General features: G+C 43.4%; 1 protein-coding gene across 1 annotated transcript in view; it reads left to right on the forward strand.

Annotated features, from left to right (window-relative positions):
* Positions 1 to 18,101, forward strand: part of GLP2R (glucagon like peptide 2 receptor) — a 95,895-nt gene extending 77,794 nt beyond the window's left edge. Inside the window, exons 6-13 of the mRNA XM_040437390.1 lie at positions 6,501 to 6,657; positions 6,807 to 6,966; positions 7,042 to 7,102; positions 9,885 to 9,954; positions 10,249 to 10,337; positions 11,059 to 11,197; positions 11,720 to 11,761; positions 15,537 to 18,101. Coding sequence (XP_040293324.1) covers positions 6,501 to 6,657; positions 6,807 to 6,966; positions 7,042 to 7,102; positions 9,885 to 9,954; positions 10,249 to 10,337; positions 11,059 to 11,197; positions 11,720 to 11,761; positions 15,537 to 15,869 — 1,051 coding nt within the window. The 3' untranslated portion in view covers positions 15,870 to 18,101. The remainder of the gene's footprint in view (positions 1 to 6,500; positions 6,658 to 6,806; positions 6,967 to 7,041; positions 7,103 to 9,884; positions 9,955 to 10,248; positions 10,338 to 11,058; positions 11,198 to 11,719; positions 11,762 to 15,536) is intronic.
* The last annotated feature ends 1,359 nt before the right edge of the window (positions 18,102 to 19,460 follow it).

The following is a 19,460-nucleotide window of genomic DNA, read 5'->3' on the forward strand; positions in this document are numbered from 1 at the left end:
TGTGATACTGTCTTCTGAGCTGTGTATCTAATCCTATCCTGTGTGATACTGCCTGCTGAGCTGTGTATCTAATCCTATCCTGTGTGATACTGTCTGCTGAGCTGTGTATCTAATCCTATCCTGTGTGATACTGTCTGCTGAGCTGTGTATCTAATCCTATCCTGTGTGATACAGCCTGCTGAGCTGTGTATCTAATCCTATCCTGTGTGATACTGTCTGCTGAGCTGTGTATCTAATCCTATCCTGTGTGATACTGCCTGCTGAGCTGTGTATCTAATCCTATCCTGTGTGATACTGCCTGCTGAGCTGTGTATCTAATCCTATCCTGTGTGATACTGTCTGCTGAGCTGTGTATCTAATCTTATCCTGTGTGATACTGTCTGCTGAGCTGTGTATCTAATCCTATAATGTGTGATACTGCCTGCTGAGCTGTGTATCTAATCCTATCCTGTGTGATACAGTCTGCTGAGCTGTGTATCTAATCCTGTCCTGTGTGATACTGTCTGCTGTGTTGTGTATCTAATCCTATCCTGTGTGATACTGTCTGCTGAGGTGTGTATCTAATCCTATCCTGTGTGATGCTGTGTATCTAATCCTATCCTGTGTGATACTGTCTGCTGAGCTGTGTATCTAATCCTATCCTGTGTGATACTGTCTGCTGAGCTGTGTATCTAATCCTATCCTGTGTGATACTGTCTGCTGAGCTGTGTATCTAATCCTATCCTGTGTGATACTGTCTGCTGAGCTGTGTATCTAATCCTTTTATGATACTGTCTGCTGAGCTGTGTATCTAATCCTAACCTGTGTGATACTGTCTGCTGAGCTGTGTATCTAATCCTATCCTGTGTGATACCGTCTGCTGAGCTGTGTATCTAATCCTATCCTGTGTGATACTGTCTGCTCAGCTGTGTATCTAATCCTATCCTGTGTGATACTGTCTGCTGAGCTGTGTATCTAATCTCTCCTGTGTGATACTGTCTGCTGAGTTGTGTATCTAATCCTATCCTGTGTGATAGTCTGCTGAGCTGTGTATCTAATCCTATCCTGTGTGATGCTGTGTATCTAATCCTATCCTGTGTGATACTGTCTGCTGAGCTGTGTATCTAATCCTAACCTGTGTGATACTGCCTGCTGAGCTGTGTATCTAATCCTGTCCTGTGTGATACTGTCTGCTGAGCTGTGTATCTAATCCTATCCTGTGTGATACCGTCTGCTGAGCTGTGTATCTAATCCTATCCTGTGTGATACTGTCTGCTCAGCTGTGTATCTAATCCTATCCTGTGTGATACTGTCTGCTGAGCTGTGTATCTAATCCTATCCTGTGTGATACTGTCTGCTGAGCTGTGTATCTAATCCTGTCCTGTGTGATACAGTCTGCTGAGCTGTGTATCTAATCCTATCCTGTGATACAGTCTGCTGAGCTGTGTATCTAATCCTATCCTGTGTGATACTGTCTGCTGAGCTGTGTATCTAATCCTATCCTGTGTGATAGTGTCTGCTGAGCTGTGTATCTAATCCTATCCTGTGTGATACTGTCTGCTGAGCTGTGTATCTAATCCTATCCTGTGTGATACTGTCTGCTGAGCTGTGTATCTAATCCTATCATGTGTGATACTGTCTGCTGAGCTGTGTATCTAATCCTGTCCTGTGTGATACTGTCTGCTGAGCTGTGTATCTAATCCTATCCTGTGTGATACTGTCTGCTGTGTTGTGTATCTAATCCTATCCTGTGTGATACTGTCTGCTGAGCTGTGTATCTAATCCTATCCTGTGTGATACAGTCTGCTGAGCTGTGTATCTAATCCTATCCTGTGTGATACTGTCTGCTGAGCTGTGTATCTAATCCTATCCTGTGTGATACTGTCTGCTGAGCTGTGTATCTAATCCTAACCTGTGTGATACAGTCTGCTGAGCTGTGTATCTAATCCTATCCTGTGTGATACTGCCTGCTGAGCTGTGTATCTAATCCTATCCTGTGTGATACAGTCTGCTGAGCTGTGTATCTAATCCTATCCTGTGTGATACTGTCTGCTGAGCTGTGTATCTAATCCTATCCTGTGTGATACTGTCTGCTGAGCGGTGTATCTAATCCTATCCTGTGTGATACTGTCTGCTGAGCTGTGTATCTAATCCTATCCTGTGTGATACAGTCTGCTGAGCTGTGTATCTAATCCTATCCTGTGTGATACTGCCTGCTGAGCTGTGTATCTAATCCTGTCCTGTGTGATACTGTCTGCTGTGTTGTGTATCTAATCCTATCCTGTGTGATACTGTCTGCTGAGGTGTGTATCTAATCCTATCCTGTGTGATGCTGTGTATCTAATCCTATCCTGTGTGATGCTGTCTGCTGAGCTGTGTATCTAATCCTATCCTGTGTGATACTGTCTGCTGAGCTGTGTATCTAATCCTATCCTGTGTGATACTGTCTGCTGAGCTGTGTATCTAATCCTATCCTGTGTGATACTGTCTGCTGAGCTGTGTATCTAATCCTTTTATGATACTGTCTGCTGAGCTGTGTATCTAATCCTTTTATGATACTGTCTGCTGAGCTGTGTATCTAATCCTATCCTGTGTGATACAGTCTGCTGAGCTGTGTATCTGATCCTATCCTGTGTGATACTGTCTGCTGAGCTGTGTATCTAATCCTATCCTGTGTGATACTGTCTGCTGAGCTGTGTATCTAATCCTATCCTGTGTGATACTGTCTGCTGAGCTGTGTATCTAATCCTGTCCTGTGTGATACAGTCTGCTGAGCTGTGTATCTAATCCTATCCTGTATGATACTGTCTGCTGAGCTGTGTATCTAATCCTATCCTGTGTGATACTGTCTGCTGAGCTGTGTATCTAATCCTATCCTGTGTGATACTGTCTGCTGAGCTGTGTATCTAATCCTATCCTGTGTGATACTGTCTGCTGAGCTGTGTATCTAATCCTTTTATGATACTGTCTGCTGAGCTGTGTATCTAATCCTAACCTGTGTGATACAGTCTGCTGAGCTGTTTATCTAATCCTATCTTGTGTGATACTGTCTGCTGAGCTGTGTATCTAATCCTATCCTGTGTGATACAGTCTGCTGAGCTGTGTATCTAATCCTATCCTGTGCGATACAGTCTGCTGAGCTGTGTATCTAATCTCTCCTGTGTGATACTGTCTGCTGAGCTGTGTATCTAATCCTATGCTGTGTGATACTGTCTGCTGATCTGTGTATCTAATCCTATCCTGTGTGATACTGACTGCTGAGCTGTGTATCTAATCCTATCCTGTGTGATACTGTCTGCTGAGCTGTGTATCTAATCCTATCCTGTGTGATACTGTCTGCTGAGCTGTGTATCTAATCCTATCCTGTGTGATACTGTCTGCTGAGCTGTGTATCGAATCCTATCTTGTGTGATACTGTCTGCTGAGCTGTGTATCTAATCCTATCATGTGTGATACTGTCTGCTGAGCTGTGTATCTAATCCTATCCTGTGTGATACTGTCTGCTGAGCTGTGTATCTAATCCTCTCCTGTGTGATACTGTCTGCTGTGTTGTGTATCTAATCCTATCCTGTGTGATACTGTCTGCTGAGCTGTGTATCTAATCCTATCCTGTGTGATACTGTCTGCTGAGCTGTGTATCTAATCCTATCCTGTGTGATACTGTCTGCTGAGCTGTGTATCTAATCCTATCCTGTGTGATACTGTCTGCTGAGCTGTGTATCTAATCCTATCCTGTGTGATACAGTCTGCTGAGCTGTGTATCTAATCCTATCCTGTGTTATACTGTCTGCTGAGCTGTGTATCTAATCCTGTCCTGTGTGATACTGTCTGCTGAGCTGTGTATCTAATCCTATCCTGTGTGATACTGTCTGCTGAGCTGTGTATCTAATCCTATCCTGTGTGATACTGTCTGCTGAGCTGTGTATCTAATCCTATGCTGTGTGATACTGTCTGCTGAGCTGTGTATCTAATCCTATCCTGTGTGATACTGTCTGCTGAGCTGTGTATCTAATCCTATCCTGTGTGATACTGTCTGCTGAGCTGTGTATCTAATCCTATCCTGTGTGATACTGTCTGCTGAGCTGTGTATCTAATCCTATCCTGTGTGATACTGTCTGCTGAGCTGTGTATCTAATCCTATCCTGTGTGATACAGTCTGCTGAGCTGTGTATCTAATCCTATCCTGTGTTATACTGTCTGCTGAGCTGTGTATCTAATCCTGTCCTGTGTGATACTGTCTGCTGAGCTGTGTATCTAATCCTATCCTGTGTGATACTGTCTGCTGAGCTGTGTATCTAATCCTATCCTGTGTGATACAGTCTGCTGAGCTGTGTATCTAATCCTATCCTGTGTGATACTGACTGCTGAGCTGTGTATCTAATCCTATCCTGTGTGATACTGTCTGCTGAGCTGTGTATCTAATCCTATCCTGTGTGATACTGTCTGCTGAGCTGTGTATCTAATCCTATCCTGTGTGATACTGTCTGCTGAGCTGTGTATCTAATCCTATCCTGTGTGATACTGTCTGCTGAGCTGTGTATCTAATCCTCTCCTGTGTGATACTGTCTGCTGTGTTGTGTATCTAATCCTATCCTGTGTGATACTGTCTGCTGAGCTGTGTATCTAATCCTATCCTGTGTGATACTGTCTGCTGAGCTGTGTATCTAATCCTATCCTGTGTGATACTGTCTGCTGAGCTGTGTATCTAATCCTATCCTGTGTGATACTGTCTGCTGAGCTGTGTATCTAATCCTATCCTGTGTGATACTGTCTGCTGAGCTGTGTATCTAATCCTATCCTGTGTGATACAGTCTGCTGAGCTGTGTATCTAATCCTATCCTGTGTGATACTGTCTGCTGAGCTGTGTATCTAATCCTATCCTGTGTGATACAGTCTGCTGAGCTGTGTATCTAATCCTATCCTGTGTTATACTGTGTGCTGAGCTGTGTATCTAATCCTGTCCTGTGTGATACTGTCTGCTGAGCTGTGTATCTAATCCTATCCTGTGTGATACTGTCTGCTGAGCTGTGTATCTAATCCTATCCTGTGTGATACTGTCTGCTGAGCTCTGTATCTAATCCTATCCTGTGTGATACTGTCTGCTGAGCTGTGTATCTAATCCTCTCCTGTGTGATACAGTCTGCTGAGCTGTGTATCTAATCCTGTCCTGTGTGATACTGCCTGCTGAGCTGTGTATCTGATCCTATCCTGTGTGATACTGCCTGCTGAGCTGTGTATCTAATCCTATCCTGTGTGATACTGTCTGCTGAGCTGTGTATCTAATCCTATCCTGTGTGATACTGTCTGCTGAGCTGTGTATCTAATCCTATCCTGTGTGATACAGTCTGCTGAGCTGTGTATCTAATCCTATCCTGTGTTATACTGTCTGCTGAGCTGTGTATCTAATCCTGTCCTGTGTGATACTGTCTGCTGAGCTGTGTATCTAATCCTATCCTGTGTGATACTGTCTGCTGAGCTGTGTATCTAATCCTATCCTGTGTGATACAGTCTGCTGAGCTGTGTATCTAATCCTATCCTGTGTGATACTGACTGCTGAGCTGTGTATCTAATCCTATCCTGTGTGATACTGTCTGCTGAGCTGTGTATCTAATCCTATCCTGTGTGATACTGTCTGCTGAGCTGTGTATCTAATCCTATCCTGTGTGATACTGTCTGCTGAGCTGTGTATCTAATCCTATCCTGTGTGATACTGTCTGCTGAGCTGTGTATCTAATCCTCTCCTGTGTGATACTGTCTGCTGTGTTGTGTATCTAATCCTATCCTGTGTGATACTGTCTGCTGAGCTGTGTATCTAATCCTATCCTGTGTGATACTGTCTGCTGAGCTGTGTATCTAATCCTATCCTGTGTGATACTGTCTGCTGAGCTGTGTATCTAATCCTATCCTGTGTGATACTGTCTGCTGAGCTGTGTATCTAATCCTATCCTGTGTGATACTGTCTGCTGAGCTGTGTATCTAATCCTATCCTGTGTGATACAGTCTGCTGAGCTGTGTATCTAATCCTATCCTGTGTGATACTGTCTGCTGAGCTGTGTATCTAATCCTATCCTGTGTGATTCTGTCTGCTGAGCTGTGTATCTAATCCTATCCTGTGTGATACAGTCTGCTGAGCTGTGTATCTAATCCTATCCTGTGTTATACTGTGTGCTGAGCTGTGTATCTAATCCTGTCCTGTGTGATACTGTCTGCTGAGCTGTGTATCTAATCCTATCCTGTGTGATACTGTCTGCTGAGCTGTGTATCTAATCCTATCCTGTGTGATACTGTCTGCTGAGCTCTGTATCTAATCCTATCCTGTGTGATACTGTCTGCTGAGCTGTGTATCTAATCCTCTCCTGTGTGATACAGTCTGCTGAGCTGTGTATCTAATCCTGTCCTGTGTGATACTGCCTGCTGAGCTGTGTATCTGATCTCATCCTGTTGCTCTCTGCTGCCCCCTGGTGTTCCGGCAGCACACTGCAGGTGGTAGCAGTCAGCAGTTTTGTCCTCTCACATTTCAGGAAGCTCCACTGCACCCGGAATTACATCCACATGAACCTCTTCGGCTCCTTTATTATGAGGGCTCTCGCCGTCCTGATTAAAGACATGCAGAATACGGACTTGACACCGAAAATGGCGCGGAATGAAGACGACTGGTTGTCGGCCCTGACGCCACAGGTAGTGGCACTGGTCACGCTGAGAATTGGACAGAATGATCTGGAGAAAGTCTATTCTATGATCTGTGATGAGAGAAATGCTGGGGAAGCAATGAGTGGTGTGTCCACTAGGGGGCGCCTGCAGGTCTAACTCCGCCCTCTGCCCTCCAGGTGCCCACCTCCTGCAGGATCGTCCACGTCTCCCTGCACTTCTTTGTGGGTGCGAATTCTTTCTGGCTGCTGGTGGAGGGGATCTACCTGCACACGACCATCGTCTCCCTGGTTCTGTGCGAGAGGAGGATGCTGCTGAGGTACATGGCCATCGGCTGGGGTAAGTGACCGCCACCTCCTGCTCTGTACTGCATCACCCGCGCACCTACCTTACTGCCTTCTTTTTCCCTTGCAGTGTGCCCCCTACTGTTCATCATACCCTGGGTGATAGCCCGAGTCTATCTGGAAAATGACGGGTAAGATCACAACGGAGAAATCACAGCAGCACAGAGGATTTCAGGAGTGCTGATCTTGTGGAGGTCACAGACTGAGGGTTACATAGAGGAAGGAGCAGGGTCCTCCCAGCAGCACAGAGGATTTCAGGAGAGGAGTGTGCTGATCTTGTGGAGGTCACAGGCTGAGAGTTACATAGTGGAAGGAGCAGGATCCTCCTAGCAGCACAGAGGATTTCAGGAGAGAAGTGTGCTGATCTTGTGGAGGTCACAGGCTGAGAGTTACGTAGTGGAAGGTGCAGGGTCCTCCCAGCAGCACAGAGGATTTCAGGAGAGGATTTGACTGATCTTGTGAAGGTCCCAGGATGAGAGTTACATAGCGGAAGGAGCAGGGTCCTCCCAGCAGCACAGAGGATTTCAGGAGAGGATTGTGCTGATCTTGTGGAGGTCACAGGCTGAGAGTTACGTAGTGGAAGGAGCAGGGTTCTCCCAGCAGCACAGAGGATTTCAGTGTAGTCTGCATTACCAACTGTTCCTCCTAGCTGAACATCAGTGACTATGATGAAGGTGGAATCTCAGACCCCGTCCCCGGGAGCAGCAGCTGCTGGCAGGAATTAATTAGGGGGCGCTCCCTGTCCTGAGTAGAGGGATCATCCTGGTTGGTGGCTCAGTCTCCTCGCTCCATATCCTGTTCCTACTATAAACATTGATCTGCCGCCCATAAATCACTGCGTTACCAAGAGAGAGGCTGGAATACCGCCATACAGGGAGAGAAGCGTCACCTGTAGCTTTATATAGAATCTCATTGTATCAGGTAGATAGTTCAGACACAGTGTCCCCATAATAGTGACCTCCACAGTGTCCCCATAATAGTGACCTCCACAGTGCCCCCATAACAGTGACCTCCACAGTGCCCCCATAACAGTGACCTCCACAGTGCCCCCATAACAGTGACCTCCACAGTGCCCCCATAACAGTGACGTCCACAGTGCCCCCATAACAGTGACATCCACAGTGCCCCCATAACAGTGACATCCACAGTGCCCCCATAACAGTGACATCCACAGTGCCCCCATAACAGTGACATCCACAGTGTCCCCATAACAGTGACATCCACAGTGCCCCCATAACAGTGACATCCACAGTGCCCCCATAACAGTGACATCCACAGTGCCCCCATAACAGTGACCTCCACAGTGCCCCCATAACAGTGACCTCCACAGTGCCCCCATAACAGTGACCTCCACAGTGCCCCCATAACAGTGACCTCCACAGTGCCCCCATAACAGTGACATCCACAGTGCCCCCATAACAGTGACCTCCACAGTGCCCCCATAACAGTGACCTCCACAGTGCCCCCATAACAGTGACCTCCACAGTGCCCCCATAACAGTGACCTCCACAGTGCCCCCATAACAGTGACCTCCACAGTGCCCCCATAACAGTGACCTCCACAGTGCCCCCATAACGTTGACCTCCACAGTGCCCCCATAACGTTGACCTCCACAGTGCCCCCATAACGTTGACCTCCACAGTGCCCCCATAACGTTGACCTCCACAGTGCCCCCATAACGTTGACGTCCACAGTGCCCCCATAACGTTGACGTCCACAGTGCCCCCATAACGTTGACGTCCACAGTGCCCCCATAACGTTGACGTCCACAGTGCCCCCATAACGTTGACGTCCACAGTGCCCCCATAACGTTGACCTCCACTGTGCCCCCATAACGTTGACCTCCACTGTGCCCCCCATAACGTTTACATCCACTGTGCCCCCATAACGTTGACCTCCACTGTGCCCCCATAACGTTTACATCCACTGTGCCCCCATAACGTTGACATCCACTGTGCCCCCATAACAGTGACGTCCACAGTGTCCCCAGAACAGTGACATCCACAGTGCCCCCATAACAGTGACATCCACAGTGCCCCCATAACAGTGACCTCCACAGTGCCCCCATAACAGTGACCTCCACAGTGCCCCCATAACAGTGACCTCCACAGTGCCCCCATAACAGTGACCTCCACAGTGCCCCCATAACAGTGACCTCCACAGTGCCCCCATAACGTTGACCTCCACAGTGCCCCCATAACGTTGACCTCCACAGTGCCCCCATAACGTTGACCTCCACAGTGCCCCCATAACGTTGACCTCCACAGTGCCCCCATAACGTTGACCTCCACAGTGCCCCCATAACGTTGACGTCCACAGTGCCGCCATAACGTTGACGTCCACAGTGCCCCCATAACGTTGACGTCCACAGTGCCCCCATAACGTTGACGTCCACAGTGCCCCCATAACGTTGACGTCCACAGTGCCCCCATAACGTTGACCTCCACTGTGCCCCCATAACGTTGACCTCCACTGTGCCCCCCATAACGTTTACATCCACTGTGCCCCCATAACGTTGACATCCACTGTGCCCCCATAACAGTGACGTCCACAGTGTCCCCAGAACAATGACCTCCACAGTGCCCCCATAACAGTGACGTCCACAGTGTCCCCATAACAGTGACCTCCACAGCGCCCCCATAACAGTGACCTCCACAGTGTCCCCAGAACAGTGACATCCACAGTGTCATTAGTCACTTCCGCCGATCCTCTCACGACTGCTTCTTGCCAGTAGTGAGCATGCTCTGCGGTGGTGCATTATGGGAGTTGTAGTGTTCACTCTCAGCCTCCCCCCTGATCCTCTTCTATGTAGTATTGTCATGGAAATGCTTGGGCAGAGTTCTCCTTTAATTGTAGAATTGGTTCTGACAACCTCTCCGGAATCCTATTTTTTCCCCTCTCATTTCTTTTTAGATGCTGGGGCGTAAACCAGAATACTGCAATCTGGTACATTATTAAAGGGCCCATGCTCCTCTGCACGTTTGTAAGTATTAATCTTCTAACCTCTGGGCTTCTCTGGTCACACCCAAAGCTGAATCTGCAGCTCCATGCTCCTTGAATGTAATGTAGTAGAGAGTAGTGCATGCTGGGAGCTCAGCTACACTACGGGGTCACTCTGCCAGTTCAGTTCTGAGGGATCCAGCCTGCAGAATGTGACTGGAGTATAAGATATTGTCTAACTTAAAGGAGTCCTCCAGCTTTTAAGGATTCCTTGACCCTTTAAGAAGGACCTGTTCTCCTGGATAAGATGTTATATAATTAGGTCTGTGTCTCGTAGATAAACTTTATTGTGCACATCAAGATCCTGAATCTTCTACATCTGAAGCTGAAGGCGCAGCAGCTGAAGTTTACAGACTACAAATACAGGTAGGACAGAAAAGTCACCCCTGAGGTCTGACAGTGAGTGCCATCTAGTGGATGTAGTAATTTACACGGGTCCCTGCCCCGGAGGAACTCAATACAGATGCAAAATCTATGACTATAGTGACATAATGAGATTTCATGCTCCTCGGGGGCGGAGTTTATCATGAATAAAGATCGACTATTCTGTACTATATCATTGTTTATTGGGAAATTGAGAGCTGACTAAGAGGGTGCCCCTTGCCACACCCCTTTTAGCAGGAGCCACATACATGGACTTGCATGTATTGAAACTGTTGGAGGACCAGTAGAACCCATAGAGGCCCACTAAACATACTGAGGCTTAATTGTGAGCCCGGGGTGGATCATTGAAACCAATAGAGGCTGTGTACTGTTTTTACATCACACACTAGAGGTTCCCCTCCACTTAGTTTTTGGCGCCCTATGATCTGAAATCCTATTGTGGAAACTGGAAGCAACAATATTGGGGTACTATGAGTCCACTGCTGAGAACTCTGCTGCCTGTAGGACCTGGAAAATCTGGATATATATGTGCACTGGCCCTTTAACTGCACAGTTAATCTGGGGAGGGGCTAAAATGTACTCGTGGGTTGGCTTTAGTGATGTCATTAGGACAGGCAGCTTCCACTGCTGGGACACCGTACCCTAGTTTTTTGTAAATGTTGACCCACTACGTCTCTTTGATCCCTCCTATTTTGCTTTTTAGGCTTGCCAAAGCGACGCTCATCCTCATCCCGCTCCTGGGGACTCACGAGGTCTTGTTCACCTTCATCAGTGATGAGCACATCAAGGGTTTGACCAAGCATGTTCTGCTCTTCATCCAGCTGACCCTGAGCTCCATCCAGGTGACCTCATCTGACAACCAGGGCATCAGATTTAAGAGAATCCTAAGAGTAGTGACCATACTGCCCCCTAGCCACACCCCCTAGGGGCTAGCCACACCCCCTAGGGGCACCACTGTATCTAATATATGCCCCGTCTACACCCCCTGACTCTTTATTACTCTGGACTCTTCTATTAAAGGAATATCCTATGATAAAAAATGAAAATTAGACATCATATAGAACGTGACGACCTCTTTCTAACAAACCTGGAACCAGCCCGGTACCTCTCACGGATCCAGGGATCTCCTCATTCATTGCTCCTAAGGGGCGTGTCCTTCCTCAGGGGGCGTGTCCTTTCTACTGCAGTCGAAGGATGGAATTGAGCATGTGCTCAAGAGAAATACGGAAAAGAGCAAACAGCAGGTGGCGCTATACGGATAGATGTCAGTGAATCAGCACTATACTCCAGGTGCTGGTGTGAGAAATGTAGAATATTTTTTGTGAGACAGCCCCTTTAACAATATGTTTTCTATTCTTTTGCAGGGCTTTGTGGTTGCCTATTTATACTGCTTTACTAATGGAGAGGTAAGTCTACGTGTATGCATTTATGCTCTGGTCACACCCAAAGCTGCAGTGAAAATTATGCTGTTTTCCTGTTACTAACTTGTGTCATATTGTGGGAGCCATGAATAACTGAGGATTTTAGGTCTATTGCCAGGGATAGCGAGCTAAAAATAATAACTTTTGCTTTGGATGTGAATAGAGTATAACACAATACTAGGCATGCAATATTGGTAACATGAGCCATTAGTAATGCTGCCTCCCGTATAATAAGTTGGCTCCGGTTTACTTGGGAGTTCTTGTCAGTGATATCTTCTAACCTGAAGAAAGATCATCTCAAGTGATTCTCGCTTTAAGGCTCCGTAGGCGCAGAGCAGTAAATGCCTTCCTGCAGATAGTCAGGAGATTTATTCTTCATCAGTGAAAAGGTCAATTAGTCGTCTTCCTCACTGAGCCATAAAAACATTAATAACCAGGTTACTGTACGCTATTATCTCATGAAGACTCAGGGAGGTAAAACTCTGCACACAGTAATACGAGGCAGAAGGAGATATACAGGTCCTTCTCAAAAAATCAGCATATTGTGATAAAGTTGATTATTTTCTGTAATGTACTGATAAACATTAGACTTTCATATATTTTAGATTCATTACACACAACTGAAGTAGTTCAAGCCTTTTCTTGTGTTAATATTGATGATTTTGGCATACAGCTCATGAAAACCCAAAATTCCTATCTCCAAAAATTAGCATATTTCATCCGACCAATAAAAGAAAAGTGTTTTTAATACAAAAAAAGTCAACCTTCAAATAATTAAGTTCCGTTCTGCGCTCAATACTTGGTCGGGAATCCTTTTGCAGAAATGACTGCTTCAATGCGGCAATGTGGCATGGAGGCAATCAGCCTGTGGCCCTGCGGAGGTGTTATGGAGGCCCAGGATGCTTCGATGGCGGCCTTAAGCTCATCCATGGTGTTGGGTCTTGCGTCTCTCAACTTTCTCTTCCCAATATCCCACAGATTCTCTATGGGGTTCAGGTCAGGAGAGTTGGCAGGCCAATTGAGCACAGTAATACCATGGTCAGTAAACCAGTTACCTGTGGTTTTGGCACTGTGAGCAGGTGCCAGGTCGTGCTGAAAAATGAAATCTTCATCTCCATAAAGCTTTTCAGCAGATGGAAGCATGAAGTGCTCCAAAATCTCCTGATAGCTAGCTGCATTGACCCTGCCCTTGATAAAACACAGTGGACCAACACCAGCAGCTGACATGGCACCCCAGACCATCACTGACTGTGGGTACTTGACACTGGACTTCAGGCATTGTGGCATTTCCCTCTCCCCAGTCTTCCTCCAGACTCTGGCACCTTGATTTCCGAATGACATGCAAAATTTGCTTTCATCCGAAAAAAGTACTTTGGACCACTGAGCAACAGTCCAGTGCTGCTTCTCTGTAGCCCAGGTCAGGCGCTTCTGCCGCTGTTTCTGGTTCAAAAGTGGCTTGACCTGGGGAATGCGGCACCTGTAGCCCATTTCCTGCACACGCCTGTACACGGTGGCTCTGGATGTTTCTACTCCAGACTCAGTCCACTGCTTCCGCAGGTCCCCCAAGGTCTGGAATCGGTCCTTCTCCACAATCTTCCTCAGGGTCCGGTCACCTCTTCTCGTTGTGCAGCGTTTTCTGACACACTTTTTCCTTCCCACAGACTTCCCACTGAGGTGCCTTGATACAGCACTCTGGGAACAGCCTATTCGTTCAGAAATTTCTTTCTGTGTCTTACCCTCTTGCTTGAGGGTGTCAATGATGGCCTTCTGGACAGCAGTCAGGTCGGCAGTCTTACCCATGATTGCGGTTTTGAGTAATGAACCAGGCTGGGAGTTTTTAAAAGCCTCAGGAATCTTTTGCAGGTGTTTAGAGTTAATTAGTTGATTCAGATGATTAGGTTAATAGCTCGTTTAGAGAACCTTTTCATGATATGCTAATTTTTTGAGATAGGAATTTTGGGTTTTCATGAGCTGTATGCCAAAATCATCAATATTAAAACAAGAAAAGGCTTGAACTACTTCAGTTGTGTGTAATGAATCTAAAATATATGAAAGTCTAATGTTTATCAGTACATTACAGAAAATAATGAACTTTATCACAATATGCTAATTTTTTGAGAAGGACCTGTAGAGCTGGAGCGGCCTTATACAAGAACAAGCCTTAGGATGGAATAAGAAGGCTAGGAGCACCCTGAGGATCGGCGCTCAGTCAAGGGGATACATTAAAAAAAATTATATTCCATGACTTCCAGTAAGTAAGGCAAATGGTCTGAAGAATTCATCATTTATCTGCTTCGCTTCATTTCTGACTTCTTTTTTCCTAGACAGAATACCGTGGTAGACTATGTGTAGCCTCCTATGTACATGAATATAACTACTATAATACTGCCCCTATGTACAAGAATATAACTACTATAATACCGCCTCCTATGTACAAGAATATAACTACTATAATACTGCCCCTATGTACAAGAATATAAATACTATAATACTGCTCCAATGTACAAGAATATAACTACTATAATACTGCTCCTATGTACAAGAGTATAACTACTATAATACTGCTCCTATGTACAAGAATATAACTACTATAATACTGCTTCTATGTACAAGAATATAACTACTATAATACTGCCTATGTACAAGAATATAACTACTATAATACTACCCCTATGTACAAGAATATAACTACTATAATACTGCTCCTATGTACAAGAATATAACTACTATAATACTGCCTCCTATGTACAAGAATATAACTACTGTAATACTGCTTCCTATGTATAAGAATACAACTACTATAATACTGCTCCTATTTACAAGAATACAACTACTATAATACTACCTCCTATGTACAAGAATATAACTACTATAATACTACTCCTATGTACAAGAATATAACTACTATAATACTGCTCCTATGTACAAGAATATAACTACTATAGTACTGCTCCTATATACAAGAATATAACTACTATAATACTGCTCCTATGTACAAGAATATAACTACTATAATACTGCTCCTATATACAAGAATATAACTACTATAATACTGCCCCTATGTACAAGAATATAACTACTATAATACTGCCTCCTATTTACAAGAATATAACTACTATAATACTGCCTCCTATGTACAAGAATATATCTACTATAATACTGCTCATATGTACAAGAATATAACTACTATAATACTGCCTCCTATGTACAAGAATATAACTACTATAATACTGCTCCTATGTACAAGAATATAACTACTATAATACTGCTCCTATGTACAAGAATATAACTACTATAATACTGCTCCTATGTACAAGTATATAACTACTATAATACTGCCTCCTATGTACAAGAATATAACTACTATAACACTGCCTCCTATGTACAAGAATATAACTACTATAATACTGCTCCTATGTACAAGAATATAACTACTATAATACTGCCTCCTATGTACAAGAATATAACTACTATAATACTGCCTCCTATGTACAAGAATATAACTACTATAATACTGCCTCCTATGTACAAGAATATAAGTACTATAATACTGCTCCTATGTACAAGAATATAACTACTATAATACTGCCTCCTATGTACAAGAATATAACTACTATAATACTGCTCCAATGTACAAGAATATAACTACTATAATAATGCTTTTAGGAACGTTAGGTCAGTGACGGTTAATGATCTGCTGACATCTTTGAGAACTGTGTTGCTAGCACATTTACAGTTTTTCTCATTGTCCTATTCACAGGTGAAAGCCGAGCTCCGGAAACAGTGGAACCTCTTCCTTCTCCAGTATTTTCCATGTAAAAGTTGTTTTTTTCGTAATAAAGTAAAATACAAAACTCAAGTAGCAAAAAAGACGAAGAGTAAATTCTTTGCAGACAGAGGGAATAGCCAGGATGGTAAGAAGAACAGCAATGTGCAGCTCCTACAAGCAACAGTCAACACCTCCTCCGACCTGGGCCTCGAGAACAATGCCCCAGTGCAGTATTTTTCCAGGAGGAGTGTTTCGGAGAGCAGCGATGGGGGTTTGACTTTGGGGGAAACAATAGAGGAGACTGTAGAAATAAGTGAAATTTAAGATTATTGTAGGATGGAGTCGTAGCTGAGGTGGCCCAAAGGACAATCTTTGGAAGTTTTCAACAGTTTACAAAATTTCACCAGGAAAAATAAGAGCTTGTGAATAGAAGATGGACCATGGTTTAGAAGAACAAGGAGAACATCTTCTGTTTATCCACTGGAGGAGCAACTATTTCTTTGTGGCACCCTGTCTTCACTATTCAGTTATCTCACCATGTGACATAATGAATGTAATATACTATATATGACCTGATCGTCCTAGTGGAGAGATCTACTGGCTTGGTGGGTCATTATGTGGTCATGAACATCAAAAAAATCCCTATAGAGTCCTACAGAAAATTAAGGTTGTTCTATTTCTCGTCCGCTACCCATTGTAACTTTTGAAGACTGAGATTGAGAAGGATTAAGATGTTCTGTAGACTTTTAGCAAACCCTCTTGATGTTCTTTGCAATATGATGACCCATTTAAGATGTCACAGATACCACCAAATGTCAGTAGAATTACAATGAAAATTAATGTATCACATAAGAGAGACTATTGACTTATGATGCATGACTTCTTCAATGCCTTCAACTCACTGTTTGTGATGCTTCTACCACCGTCATGAGTCAGGACCCAGCGTCTTTATAACACATGGTAGAGAAATCCACGTCTTACGGGTTCCAGACCAACGTCAAATTATTTTGGTCTCCATTCTGATGATTGAGCACCAGGATTTTGGGTGGTTGTATGATCAATGGTTTGCCAAATTCTCGAAGCTATGGCTGGTGGAATCAATATTTGGTCTGGAACTAGTTTCAATGTACTCAGATAAGACCATGATGACCTCATAAGGCTCAATGAGAACTGCTGGTCCCTGACATGGTGCTCAATGTCTTGTGTGGGTGGTTTAACCCTGTTTTATGGAAAATATGTTGGCTTTCGATGCAAAATGCCTGTATATGTGTCCCACAGCACCTCAACCCCAACTCATACCAAAATGGCCTCACATCGGAAGCCTTCTTGACAAATAAGCCACCAGCTCTGATAGTACTGCTATGACCACTATATGTTGATGACCTACATATAGGATAGGTCATGAATATGAGATGGGTGGGATCTGACCCTCGACACCCCCACTAGTCAGCAGAAGCAACAGCTTCTAGAAGTAAACAGAGTATGGAGCCGGTACACCAACAGTAGTGGCTGTTCCTGGATACTACAGCTGATGCTACAAGTCTATGGTAGAGGAGCATCAACTGCAGTACCAAGAGCGGCCACTAAATGCCATATGGCTCTATAGTGCTCCAGCTCTGCACAGTGTTTACTTCTGGAACTCGTGGACAGCTGGTTGTGGGGGTCCCAGTTGTCGGACCCCCACTAATCTCATACCGATGACTTATTTTATGGATAGATCTTCACCATGTTAGTCACAGAAAACCCTTTAAGGCAGCATTACATTGCGTCACATTGATCTCTATGGTACTGTTATGTTGACATCTTATAGCTGTTTAATGTCGTAAATGCTGTATATGGTACTGTTCTCTAGTCACCTCCTGGCAGTATTGTGTGGGCCCTATACGGTACTGTTATGTTTACATCTTATAGCAGTATAGCTACAGCAGATAATCATGGTATGGCACTGCTTATCTTGTCAATATATGACTCTAAGGCACCCCGCAGTATTATTACATGAGTACTGTATGATACTGTTAAATAGGCATCTTGTGGCAGTATTTCGTCACCGTATGCTACTGGTATATTAACACCAAATGACAATATTGTATGTCTACTGAATGGCACTTTTATGTAAGTATTGCAAGGTTATTGTATGTTAGTGTTATGCTGACACTTTAGGGCACTATTATGTGAATACTGTATGGTACTATTCTGTTCTGCAGGCACCTTTATGGCAGTATTGTATGAGAGCGTCATGGTGTTATAGAAACTGGTACTGCTATGTAAATACATTATAACACTTCTATGTGGGTACTATATAGCACTGTTATGTGGACACCTAAATGGCAGTAATATTAGGTACACCCAAAACCAGCAGGGGGCAGCGGCCTAAGAGCTAACGGAAAACCAGCAGACAAACCAAATATCCACCAGAAGCCTTCAGTATTGTATTAGTCAGCTCTGCTGAATCTTACCGAAAACTGGGGTTTCCGCACCATTGAGCTGGTAGAACTTGAACCATATGTGACATTTGTATTAACCTGTAATATAAACCAGTTATTAATATGTAAATATTCAGGGTTTTTTATTTTCATTTTTTTCAGATGTAAATTGTTTGTAAATCAAGCACAAAATTATTTTATGGACACAAAAAATAAAAAAAGGATTCTAAATACAACCGAATCATGTGTGACTGCTAATATACCACTACTAAGGTTCTCATATTACTGTGCAGGTGTGAACAGAGAGGGCAGTATTATAGTAGTTATATTCTTGTACATAGGAGCAGTATTATAGTAGTTATATTCTTGTACATAGGAGCAGTATTATAGTAGTTATATTCTTGTACATAGGAGCAGTATTATAGTAGTTATATTCTTGTACATAGGAGCAGTATTATAGTAGTTATATTCTTGTACATAGGAGCAGTATTATAGTAGTTATATTCTTGTATATAGGAGCAGTATTATAGTAGTTATATTCTTGTACATAGGAGGCAGTATTATAGTAGTTATATTCTTGTACATAGGAGCAGTATTATAGTAGTTATATTCTTGTACATAGTAGTAGTATTATAGTAGTTATATTCTTGTACATAGGAGCAGTATTATAGTAGTTATATTCTTGTACATAGGAGCAGTATTATAGTAGTTATATTCTTGTACATAGGAGCAGTATTATAGTAGTTATATTCTTGTACATAGGAGCAGTATTATAGTAGTTATATTCTTGTACATAGGAGCAGTATTATAGTAGTAATATTTTTGTACATAGGGGCAGTATTATAGTAGTTATATTCTTGTACATAGGAGCAGTATTATAGTAGTTATATTCCTGTACATAGGAGCAGTATTATAGTAGTTATATTCTTGTACATAGGAGCAGTATTATAGTAGTTATATTCTTGTACATAGGAGCAGTATTATAGTAGTTATATTCTTGTACATAGGAGCAGTATTATAGTAGTTATATTCTTGTACATAGGAGCAGTATTATAGTATTAATATTCTTGTACATAGGAGGCAGAATTATAGTAGTTATATTCTTGTACATAGGAGGCAGTATTATAGTAGTTATATTCTTGTACATAGGAGGCATTATTATAGTAGTTATATTCTTGTACATAGGAGCAGTATTATAGTAGTTATATTCTTGTACATAGGAGGCATTATTATAGTAGTTATATTCTTGTACATAGGAGCAGTATTATAGTAGTTATATTCTTGTACATAGGAGGCATTATTATAGTAGTTATATTCTTGTACATAGGAGCAGTATTATAGTAGTTATATTCTTGTACATAGGAGCAGTATTATAGTAGTTATATTCTTGTACATAGGAGGCATTATTATAGTAGTTATATTCTTGTACATAGGAGCAGTATTATAGTAGTTATATTCTTGTACATAGGAGCAGTATTATAGTAGTTATATT

The sequence above is a fragment of the Bufo bufo genome, chromosome 6 (genome assembly GCF_905171765.1).
Source record: "Bufo bufo chromosome 6, aBufBuf1.1, whole genome shotgun sequence".
NCBI lineage: Eukaryota > Metazoa > Chordata > Amphibia > Anura > Bufonidae > Bufo > Bufo bufo.